The 12,109-nt window shown below is 33.9% G+C and overlaps 2 protein-coding genes across 2 annotated transcripts; one reads left to right on the forward strand and one right to left on the reverse strand.

Moving 5' to 3' along the window:
* Nucleotides 1-1,343: 1,343 nt before the first annotated feature.
* TRIADDRAFT_64362 (uncharacterized protein) lies at nucleotides 1,344-9,938 on the forward strand (the record flags this gene model as incomplete). Its single annotated transcript, XM_002117586.1, has 26 exons — nucleotides 1,344-1,377; nucleotides 1,925-1,993; nucleotides 3,271-3,373; nucleotides 3,501-3,614; nucleotides 3,745-3,843; nucleotides 4,605-4,669; nucleotides 4,817-4,854; nucleotides 5,059-5,179; nucleotides 5,415-5,535; nucleotides 5,664-5,811; nucleotides 5,891-5,992; nucleotides 6,163-6,255; nucleotides 6,493-6,707; nucleotides 6,838-6,907; nucleotides 6,977-7,004; nucleotides 7,112-7,200; nucleotides 7,552-7,686; nucleotides 7,765-7,883; nucleotides 8,182-8,392; nucleotides 8,497-8,545; nucleotides 8,662-8,749; nucleotides 8,853-8,945; nucleotides 9,216-9,310; nucleotides 9,392-9,531; nucleotides 9,654-9,742; nucleotides 9,821-9,938. 26 exons carry the CDS (start codon nucleotides 1,344-1,346, stop codon nucleotides 9,936-9,938), a joined length of 2,646 nt encoding a protein of 881 aa, XP_002117622.1.
* A 976-nt stretch (nucleotides 9,939-10,914) lies between these two features.
* TRIADDRAFT_38460 (expressed hypothetical protein) lies at nucleotides 10,915-12,109 on the reverse strand. The gene has a single exon (XM_002117615.1). It carries the CDS (start codon nucleotides 12,098-12,100, stop codon nucleotides 11,135-11,137), a length of 966 nt encoding a protein of 321 aa, XP_002117651.1. The 5' UTR covers nucleotides 12,101-12,109; the 3' UTR covers nucleotides 10,915-11,134.

Below are 12,109 nucleotides of genomic sequence, written 5' to 3' on the forward strand. Positions count from 1 at the left end.
TAACCCTAACCTCTGAACGGTATTGCCAAGGATTCTTCAGCTGCCAAAGCTACTCCATTTATATTACTGTTAGGCTTAGGGTTAGGGTACCTACACTGGCATGTGCTAATCATCCATTTCTTGCTTGATATTGATAAAATTGAAAGTTGATCTTTGAGTAGTTCAACATTGAAAATGTCCCAAGGCACCAAGAAGTGATTGCCTTTTACAGAATTGGATACACCACCTCTGAACGGTATTGCCAAGGATTCTTCAGCTGCCAAACCTGCTCCATTCATTTCTGTTAGGTTTAGGGTTAGGGTACCTACACTGGTGTGTGCTAATCATCCGTTTTTTGCTTAATTAATATTGATAAAATTAAAAGTTGATCTTTGAGTAGTTCAACATTGGAAATGTCCCAAGGCACCAAGAGTCTCCGACTGGCTAAAACCACGTGGAGAATGCTTCCATTCATGGGGTTGTGCGCGAATGGGGGTTAATGCTACGGTCAGTAGCCATAGACTTACGTATCGTCCGTATCATACCGCCTCAACGATTCGTATGCGGTATCCTACTGTACGTCTTGAACTAGTGCTGTGGGGAAATTTTTTCGACATTGCAGTGACTGGTTGCAAAAGTTCACTGTGAAAAAGTTTTCTCGATATTGACTGGAAAGGGCTCGCCATTTCTCACCAAGATTGATGGTTTTGGCTGTATTGGGTGGCAATCCACTAGATGAAAATGGACAGTGAAGAATTTGTTATGACGATGTAAGTTTTGAATGCATTGCAGTAACTTGTAGTTGTTGATTGAAAAGGCCGCAAGACGTAAACAGAATGTCTTGTAAGAAAAAAAGAACTCTTGGTTCTGGTATTGCAAATTAAATTTCCATTCAAGGATATGGAATTCATCTATAGTACAGTAGTGAAGAATTCGTTATGACGATGTAAGTTTTAAATGCATTACAGTAACTTGTAGTTGTCGATTGAAAAGGCCGCAAGACGTAAACAAAATGTCTTGTAAGAAAAAAAGGACTCTTGGTTCTGGTATTGCAAATTAAATTTCCATTCAAAGATATGGAATTCATCTATAGTACAGTAGTGAAGAATTCGTTATGACGATGTAAGTTTTAAATGCATTACAGTAACTTGTAGTTGTCGATTGAAAAGGCCGCAAGACGTAAACAAAATGTCTTGTAAGAAAAAAAGGACTCTTGGTTCTGGTATTGCAAATTAAATTTCCATTCAAGGATATGGAATTCATCTATAGTACAGTAGTGAAGAATTCGTTATGACGATGTAAGTTTTAAATGCATTACAGTAACTTGTAGTTGTCGATTGAAAAGGCCGCAAGACGTAAACAAAATGTCTTGTAAGAAAAAAAGGACTCTTGGTTCTGGTATTGCAAATTAAATTTCCATTCAGTGATATGGAATTCATCTGCAGTACAGTAGTGAAGAATTCGTTATGACGATGTAAGTTTTAAATGCATTACAGTAACTTGGTAGTTGTCGATTGAAAACGCTGCAAAACGTAAACAAAATATCTTGTAAGAAAAAAAGAACTCTTGGTTCTAGTATTGAAAATTAAATTTCCATTCAAGGATATGGAATTCATCTATAGTACAGTAGTGAAGAATTCGTTATGACGATGTAAGTCTTTCATGCATTACAGTAACTTATTGAAAACGCTGCAAAACGTAAACAAAATATCTTGTAAGAAAAAAAGAACTCTTGGTTCTAGTATTGAAAATTAAATTTCCATTCAAGGATATGGAATTCATCTATAGTACAGTAGTGAAGAATTCGTTATGACGATGTAAGTCTTTCATGCATTACAGTAACTTGGTAGTTGTCGATTGAAAACGCCACAAAACGTAAACAAAATATCTTGTAAGAAAAAAAAAACTCTTGGTTCTGCTATTGCAAATTAAATTTCCATTCAAGGATATGGAATTCATCTGCAGTACCTCGAGGTTCATACGAAAACCATGAGTACTGGTAATGCAAAGGTCGGTTAGCATTGGTTCTACGTTAAATGTATTCTTGAAAATGGCCAATTTCGACTATTTATCAAGCAGCGAATACTGCTTGGATTTTTCATCAACAAACAACACCATAGACTACTTACCAATCAATCGTACATAAACGCGCTACTGTAGTAAATGCACCGGTATATCTTGTGCTAAAGTCCATCCTACAATATTATCTCGTGCTCAAGTCCATCATACTGTATTACTATTGCATACAACATTGCAATAATCAAGTTGCTGATGACTATGGTCGATTCACTACATACTTCCCCCCAAAAAGCAGCAAATACTGCTTAGGTTTTTCATCAACAAACAATCCCAAACGTGCTACGACTATAGCAGATGCAGCGGTATATCCTGTATCTCGTGCTCAAGTCCATCATACTGTATTACTATTGCATACAACATTGCAATAATCAAGTTGTTGATGACTACAGTCGATTCATTACGCACTTAGACGATAGGTAAATAAATATTGCATCAACTTGACCCAAATACTTCTTGATAGATGCTTGTAAAAGATTAGACATCTTGGAATTGTAGCCAAAAATTGAATGGAAATCCTATTGTCACCATGGAATAAGCTTATGCATGATGATGGAATGTTACTACAGTTCATTACTGCTTTAATGAACATACAGTATACTGCAGGACGTACAAATGCAGTAAATAAACTAATGTCTCGTGTAAAAATAAGTTGAAGTGAACGATATTAAGCAGGTTTCAATGCTAACTTCCTATTCCTTCACTTTTACGTTGAAAGGCCATCATGAAAAGCATTTTTTGGACCGCCATAAGTATATTGTTGCACGTCAATAACTACTACAGTATTTCGGTCAAAGCTCCTCTTATAGTAAAAAAATTGGACAACATCAAATTGAACCAAAATGAACTCTACGATGAGTCAGTTTGTAGTGTGTTACGAGTAGACATCACTGCTTCAATTGATTTATCGACGCAATGTAATGTACAAATGATCTATCTAGATCTTGTTATTCTATCAGCGATGTTCTCCATGACTAACTGCTACTTACTCTATCTTCGTCTTCGTATGTATCGTTACGACTAGTGAAAAATCTCTTACAACAATCAACAAAGATGACTGCAAGATTTTGGACCAATTTAGTGGTAATCCACTTACAATACGTTGGATACTAGGCATACGTGTATTGATTTCTTCTACAGAACGTACCATTGCAAGAATTAAAATTGATCTTAGACTAATAATGTTCTTCCTCGGATATTCGATTGAATTGATAGATCGTCGACGATCGTGTACCACTTTCTTACAGGGATTAATAAATGTTGTACGCAATTCGATAGACACCGGTAATGAAAGTCCTATAGTTTTGGAACCGACGAGGTAAAATCGTTTGTCCTCAGACCGTAATATTATTATCGATCACCGATTATTATATTCTTTCCAATATATGAAGCGTTTCTGGTTCGCAAAGAGTTTGCTACATAATAATTTAATTTGTATATTGTAGTAGTAAGGCTGATAATAATAAAAATCAAGTAATTGAAGTCGAAAGCTGCCAAAATTCAGATGATTCCAAAGTAATAATTCAACAAAAGATTAAAATGCTACAAGCATCCGATAGGTAACGTTAAAATCTGTTCAAGAGTTTACAGTTGTACATCCGATACTATAGTAGTCATACTATACAAGGCATTCAATTTTCGTCTTGCTAATGTGCAACTTCGCTTAATTACTGTCTACTAATATGATAGGTCAAAGAGCGTGATAGTTCCTGAAGAAGATAGTAAATTAAACGTAAAGAATGAATTCGCTAAGCGAGAATATCCTGTGAAAGAAGAATTTTCAAAGAGGTAGCGTGCAGTCACTTTTATTAATGCTTGTCACAGTATGTAAATATTGTAATCTAGACAGAATTTGATATGTATGCAGATTAGAAATGAATTAATACTGTACTGTACACAGTATTAGTCAAAACCTTTCTTGCCGAAATTTCGATTATTTTGATAATCATCAGGTAGTAACTACGCTAACCTATTATACAATCTAATCTTTAGAAAACAGTCTTGTTTCGATTGTCTGAATTTACGTACATGCAGTCTTTTATCTAAAATGTGATTTGAACTTTTATCGATTTTAATCAATCATAACTGCAAATAATGAAGCTACGTATATCCAGTCATGATCAAAATTAGAGTTTGCATTACTTCAAAATTTGTAGATCTGTTTCGGATCAGGATTATAAAATCTCCTAAAATGTGAAAATTCCTACTACATATTTAACTTGTCGTCGATGTAGAGTAACAATTATAAGAGTTAGTATTATTTCACAACATGCAGTTCATTAACACTCGTCATATTTTACAATCGTGTTAGTATTGCTCTCACTCAGCTTACTACAGTGCAGTACACGCAACTTAAAAGAGTTTATATTCGTTTTAATTGAGATGATCATCTTGTTGATTGACAATTATCAATTTGCCATCTTGATCTTGCTACTTTAAATCGACACGAAGGTAATATTCGATTAATATGAATATAGTGTACGGATAATATTATACACGTATTCGATTGAAAAATTTTGCGATTAACTGGAGGTCTTATTTCTGTGTAGAGCACGATACCCGAGAAGACAGTTTGTATATGCTAGGCCTGCAGATGAACATTGGTGGTATAAATGTTGGTTAATAGCTCTTTCTTTTAATTACGTTAACTCTAAAGAAAATTGAAACACCTACTTTTAAATCATCATTGATATCCGTATAGCTTAAGAATAGCTGCGCTTACAATGTCGGTCTACAATGCATTTTGAAACTTTATTCATAGGTTCAATCAACAACGTTACAAAGGATCAAAATGGACATGTAAATGGATATCGTGCTAATGATTTAGATTTGCACTGTATTTACCAGTATATAATTGATTAAAGTTGATAGATTTCACTTTTAATGCTCATAATCCTTTAGAATATATCTAAACATGATATTGGTAATTTTATTTTACTATTAGCCGTTGCTTACCTTGTTATATATTTATTGTTTCCTGATAACATTGGATAAATTATTCAGCCAATTACATATGAATTGAAATCATTAAAAAAGAGAAAGATTGTCATTACTGAACAACATCATATTGCGCACGATACTATCCCTCTAAGATCAGAATTAAGAATCGGTTTGCGAATTATAGGTATGATGAAATTTAACTAGCTACAGCTTAAATATTGACCTATCAGGCTATAAATTGCCCATTGGTTTATTATAATAATGAATGCGGTCACTTCACCCATTATTGACCCGATATGAAATCGAAACTTTGATAATATAGGAAATAATGTCTAATTACATTCTATATTTAACGCAAGATAGACTGACGGCTTCCCATGACATATATAATTAACAATTTTGTGTATTTTAATATGCAGGACTTTTATCATATATCAGTAGGGTCTCACTTTTATTCTTTATTCCAGCGTTTTACGGCATAATCAAAAAATATAAAGGTGGCCTTATCGCTGAGGTGCCATCAGAATCCAATAATGACAGGTATATAGTATTTTACTAATACATTATCTTACGGTACCCATTACTGTTAGCTTTAAGAAAATAGCAGATATAATCAGAAATCAACATATCAACGGTGATGCGTTATGGTGACGATATTATTACTTTAGATATTTAATATTCTTTGATGATGGTTTCGTATCGTATTTACACGAAGATAAAATACGAATTGTATGGGATCAAAGCAATAAATTTTGGTCAGACTTAGATAGTGTGACTCGAAGTTTTTTTCAAGAATATTTAACCAAATACCCAGATGTAAGTAAAGTATATCAGTTACAAATTATGCTGGTTAGCATAAATGATACGTTTAGTTGAATGTATAACTTTGAAATAGTTTCCATTAAAAGAATTTAGGCTTAAACAGTCAGTAATTGTCGAGTGGAAAGGCTATTGGTGGGACGCTATTATACATTCCCTAGATTGTAGTTTGGTAGAGGTAAGAGTGCTTTATGTGCTTAAAAATTTTACTGGTATGACAAGTGCACTCGACTTTAGCTATATCTATAATATGAACTACTCTCGAGTTTTTTGAATGGTACAGGAATAAGTAGGATTGTATCGTTCAAACTTTGGATGATCTTCATTTGTTTTGCTCACTCATGTCAGGTTATGTTTCTAACCGATAAGAAAACAGAGGTGTTATATCGCGGTACACCTAGAATTGATTTCGCTGATGAGGAAAGCAGTTCTCCAATTAGCGTACGTAATATAGTGATACGGTTTACATGTAAACAGACATTGAGCATTACGTTGATAGCGTAATCGCGAAATATAGGCCTTAAATATATTAACTTAATTTCATAATTACTGAAATAAAATGTATTTAGACAAAAGAAAATAGATTTTTCCTTGTTTATTTATACTTATTAGCTTATATAATTTTACCAATTGCGTGCATTGATTTTGTAACCAGTAAAGTATTGAACAATATTTCAGATCAACGATAGTGAAGAATGTATGGAAGAAGCCCTTACAGATCATAATTATCATGATCTCGATTTCGGTAGCATGAACTCAGGCTATCTGAAGAAAAAGAAAATTAACACTCGTCAACATCAGTGCACAATTGCATGCGGAAGAATCGAAGTACCGGATTTACCTACTCAAGTTTGCAACCCACTGCTGATCCCTGAAAAACTTGGATGGACTAGGTTATTTAAATTCTAAATTATGCCTTGCTTTCACAGTTTGTATAAAAATTGATCAAATTTTTTTGTAACTTCAAATAATTTATAAGATGATGATTTTACGAATGATCTACTGTGCTTATTTTTTATATAGAAAACCTATTAAAGGAAGGCGATTTGAGGACCAGTCATATTATTATATTGCTCCATGCTCAAGGAAACTAGTAAGTTACAAAATTCATTATTATTAATTTTGAACAGGGTCTTAATCATTGACTCTTGTGCTTTATCAGACAGACTTGACGGAAATTAACAACTACTGTAAGTAGCAGATAGTGCTATCCTGGTCAAACATACGGTAGCTCTGCATTGCATTCACGTCAGATTAAAAAATAAAATTGACATTTAAATTTATATACACTTTGCAGTAATATTGACTAAAACTAAGAACGTCTCGATCGACCATTTTGCGGTGGAAAGTATCACAATTTCAAATAACTCATTTGTACCTGGAAAGGTAACTCATTCTTAGATTCTGTGATAATCACAATTTTTTTATGCAATCATCTGCCTATCAATATATTGCATAACTTATGTTTGAAGGTGTTTGTTGTTACTGTTCCTACCTACCGCTAGTTTTTATCGGAAAATTTGATATTTGCTGTTGTACGGATAGTAATATATTAAATAATATAATTAAGGTCAAGATTGATCAATCTACTTTAAAATTCTGCAGGATCCGTTTTATTATTGCGTCGATATAACTAACGGTTTGGAACGGGTGCCGATTTCGGTAAACTAAATCAGTTATGCTAAATACCTTGATGATATGTTTTCAATGATAACTGCATTTTTCTTATCAATTTAGTGCATGAATGAATCCGATATCACCCAAGTCTCGGAGTCATTTACTTATATCGCTGACAGTATTTGTATTGATGGACTAGAAATTCCGTCCGATCCTGATTTTATGGTTTGCTGCAACTGTAAGGATAATTGTTTAGTAAGTAAGAATGGAGATTTTTTGGGTAATAAGGCTCTGTCGAGATAGTATACTTATTTTTAATTTTTTTAATTTTAGGATAAAACTAAGTGTGAGTGTCAACGATTGACATATACAAGTAATGCTGCTGTATTTGGTAGATCGACACATTCAGTTGGATATGAACTAAAGAGACTTGCCGCACGTGTTTTGACTGGGTTTGTAAGAGTTTGTAGTGCGTATGCTATAATATCATACAGATGAAAACCTTTGCTTTGTTTAATAATATACATTAAATTTTCGCAATTGTTGTATCTTGTTAAAAAAGTGAATGATGCATGATAGTATTTACATTTAAAATTGTCTAGTTTATATCAGAAGATGCCTAATAGCTCTATGATAGTACCACAACTGTCTTCTATTACTACCTAAAATATACATTCAATCAATCGTATAACGTTTGTAGTACCGATGTCTTGCTGCATGGGTAATTTTATTATTATTTTTTTATTATAGAATTTATGAATGTAATCCACGATGTACTTGCAAGAGAAATAAAGCCGGGCAATGCTATAACTCTGTTGTTCAAAATGGAATTCAGCATCGACTACAGGTTTTTATGACAACCAAGAAAGGGTGGGGTGTTCGAACGTTAGATGATATTCCAAAAGGAGCTTTTGTATCGATGTATGCTGGTGTTGTAATTACTGAACAAGAAGCTCAACGTGTCAGTAGCATTTTGATTTTGATTTCATTACGCTTGAAGGCATAATGCATACACCTGCGAAATAATTCATATTACGTTTTGCTATTGCATCCTGTTATTAACAGAGAGGAGTTAAGCATGACGATCAATATTATGCGGAATTGGATCTTATCGGTTAGTAACATTTTCAACGACAGCAAACTCTCTTGAGATAAAGTTAATTTTATCTTAAGTGAAATTTGATGCTTTCATCATAAGCGTCTTTAATAAATTAATTTATTTGAACTCAGAAATGATCATTGGATCACAAGAGGCTAAGAAATCGAAAGATTGTAGATCTTCAAAAGAAGAGAACAATAAAAAATCGAACAAAAATAAGTAAATCTTGCTTTCTTGTGATCTTTGAGTACTTTTTATAGAAAATGTATCAATACGAATTTTACCTAGATAATGTAATCAATATGATGTGAATTTTTTTTAGAACATCGAGTAAAGAAGATTTAGAAAATTGTAGCGATAATTTATCGGACCAGTACAATCGGTCTTACTCAGAAAAGGATGCTACTTCCAATTGGTTTGTGTATGGTTGTTGTTACTAGATATTTATTAACTAGTCTACAACTGAAGTCATGATATGTGCATAGAATAGCATAGCTTAGAATTCTATTACAATCTGATAACCAGGGATCACCATATTCATAGACGTTATAAAACTACTACTAAGAGTGACGATCCTTTTATATCGTCAGCTATGGTTGATTTGACATGGTATACTTTAATGTAACGTACCATATAAGGTTGAACAGTAGTCACTCGTACTTTGAATGACATAGCTTTATCATAGTTTTGAAGATGTGGTGTCTACGTCAGAAGAAAATCGGCAGAACAGCATTGAATATTATCATGATAGCTTATCGGAAAAATTATTCGATGTTGAAGGTATTATAGCATAATTCTATCAAGTGTCCAATTCCAGCGATAAATTCTACGTATATGTTGAGGTATATTATCTTTAATTAGTCTCAGACGATGAAGATAGAACTACGATTGGCAAAACTGTAGAAATAGAAGGTGAAGAATTTAGACAATTACATGGTGGCTCATCGGAACCCTTCATCGTTGATTCTAAAAGAATTGGCAACATAGGAAGATTTTATAACGTAAATTAAAATTTTGAGTAATAGTGCTGGAATAAGCTTTGTTCAGATATTATTGAACGATATGTATCTCGAAGAGCTTGAATTCTATGTAGTATCTCATTATGATTGAACTTTTATAACAGCATAGCTGTGATCCGAATATGTTTGTTCAGAATGTTTTTTGGAAAACACAAGATTTAAGATTTCCGACGTTGTCGTTCTTTACGTTAAGGTAATGGTATTGGCTAGTTATAAGTGATGATGGTGTCTTTTAAATTGATTTTATGATGGCTTTTAATATCATGGATAGATCTATTCCGGCTGGTAGTGAATTGACTTGGGATTATGGCTATGAAATGGGAAGTGTTGAGGGAAAAGTCAAATATTGCTTTTGTGGTGCTAGTAATTGCCGGAAAAGGCTGTATTAGCTTATTTCATTTAATTGATAAATTAAAACTGTTACTCTACAACGTTTCTACTACGTAATCATTGTTAACCTTAAAGGTCTTAATTTTTAATTGACATCTGCTAGCTAAAAAACAATGTTATTAGAGACTTATAATGTTGAAACAAATACCAAGATTGTTGTGGCGTAATTTTACATGAGAACCTTCCTATCGATGAATAGCTTTACTTGGTTATGAACTATTTTAATGCGCCCTGTAAAAATAACGTTGCAATGAGAATTGATGCTGGAAAGTTGTGCATGCTATGTTATGGATCTTTAAAAATGCATTCAATAAATTCAAAAGTATATCGCCTAATCTCTCAAGCTCACCAGTAGTGATTGCTTGAGGTAATTTCGAATACCATTCAATCAGTAGCGATATCAGACATTTGTTTGCGTAAATGGTTTCAAATATTTGATGCAATTCGATCAACCGATTATATTGCTTTCAATATCTCTACATACTGCAGTGATTGTATTTCTAAAGCCTAAATACTAATGTGTAAAACGTTTCATTGCTCGATCGCAACTATCACTGATGTTGATAAGCAGTTATTAATTCGTGGTCATTAAAAGGTAAATTACATATGTTGCGTGTGTGAAGTAATTTTTTATTCTGTTTATTATTAAGATGATTACTATTAAAATTATAAATGAAGGAGACTATAGCGAATGACGACGATTCATTACTAGCTAACTTCCGAGAGTGAAGGGAAGTATCAGACTGTATCGTGTACAACTTGTCGAGTAGCAATCATAATGAATCGATTTATACTACGAGTACTGTACTGATGAAATGACCTTTTGGCATGCTTGTTGTAGCAGTCTTTGCTGCGAAGCAATGTGAACCTGTCCACTAAATCCATTTGATTGTTCACATCAGTTCAATATTGCTCATCATTCAAATTTCACTACTGCTAGGCTTGATAAGATTGAGTTTATTTTCAGCTTGTATCAACTTTTCTTGTGTACGAAGGCAGATTAGTAAAATTAAGTTAGATCTATCCAAAACAAAGCCTTCATCATCCATTCTACATACATAGATGAACTATAGAAATACGAAAGGAATAACGTGGTGTGACTGAAGAAGTGAAGGGATAAGATACCCATTTTGAATGGTAACGTTCTAAAGGGTAGCATTGAACAAATTTACTGGAGCAAGATACACGAGCCAATCTAGGCTAGCTTTTGACGAATGATATCTTCCAATTTGACCGCATCAACAGCAAATTTACGGATACCTTCCGATAATTTTTCAGTAGCCATTTGATCTTCATTCAATAACCAACGGAATTCAGATTCATTTAAAGAGATTTTGTCAGCGGATGATTGCTTGGCTATGTCGACCGACAATTTGCGCGGCACCGATTGAGAAGAATTGGTTAGTTTTTCCAAAAGAGCAGGACTAATAGTCAAGAGATCACAACCAGCTAATTCAGTAATTTGATCTGTGTTCCTAAATGATGCACCCATGACTTCCGTTTTGTAGCCGAACTTTTTGTAGTAATTGTAAATTTGTGTTACACTTTTTACGCCAGGATCTTGTGATGGTTGAAAAGAAGACTGGCCAGTATTTTTGACATACCAGTCGAAAATTCTGCCGACAAAAGGTGAGATTAAGGTGACACCAGCTTCAGCACAGGCAACTGCTTGAGCGAAAGAAAATAGTAATGTCATATTACAATGGACACCGTCTTCACTTTCTAATATTTTGCCGGCTTGGATGCCCTCCCATGTTGAGCTGAGCTTAATTAAGATTCTTTCCTTGTCAATTCCAATATCGTTGTACAACTGAATAAGACGGCGAGCACGTTGAAGCGAACCTTGGACATCGAAAGAAAGTCGGGCATCGACTTCCGTAGAGACGCGACCAGGGATTAACTTCAATATCTCTGCACCAAAGTTAACCGCTAATAAATCCATAGCCCATTCAATTTGGCCGTTGATATCGTCAGCGCGTTGTTTGGCTTCTTCGACTGCTTTCTCCAGTAAATGTTGGTATTCAGGCATTTTACATGCAGCCAAAATGAGCGAAGGATTGGTAGTTGAATCTTTAGGTGAATACTTGCCAATCGATTCGAAATCGCCAGTATCTGCTACCACGTAGGTATAGCCTTTGATTTGTTCTAAAGCTGAGCTCATTTTCTTTCT

This window comes from Trichoplax adhaerens, genomic scaffold (genome assembly GCF_000150275.1).
Source record: "Trichoplax adhaerens TRIADscaffold_26 genomic scaffold, whole genome shotgun sequence".
Classification (NCBI taxonomy): Eukaryota; Metazoa; Placozoa; class Uniplacotomia; order Trichoplacea; family Trichoplacidae; genus Trichoplax; species Trichoplax adhaerens.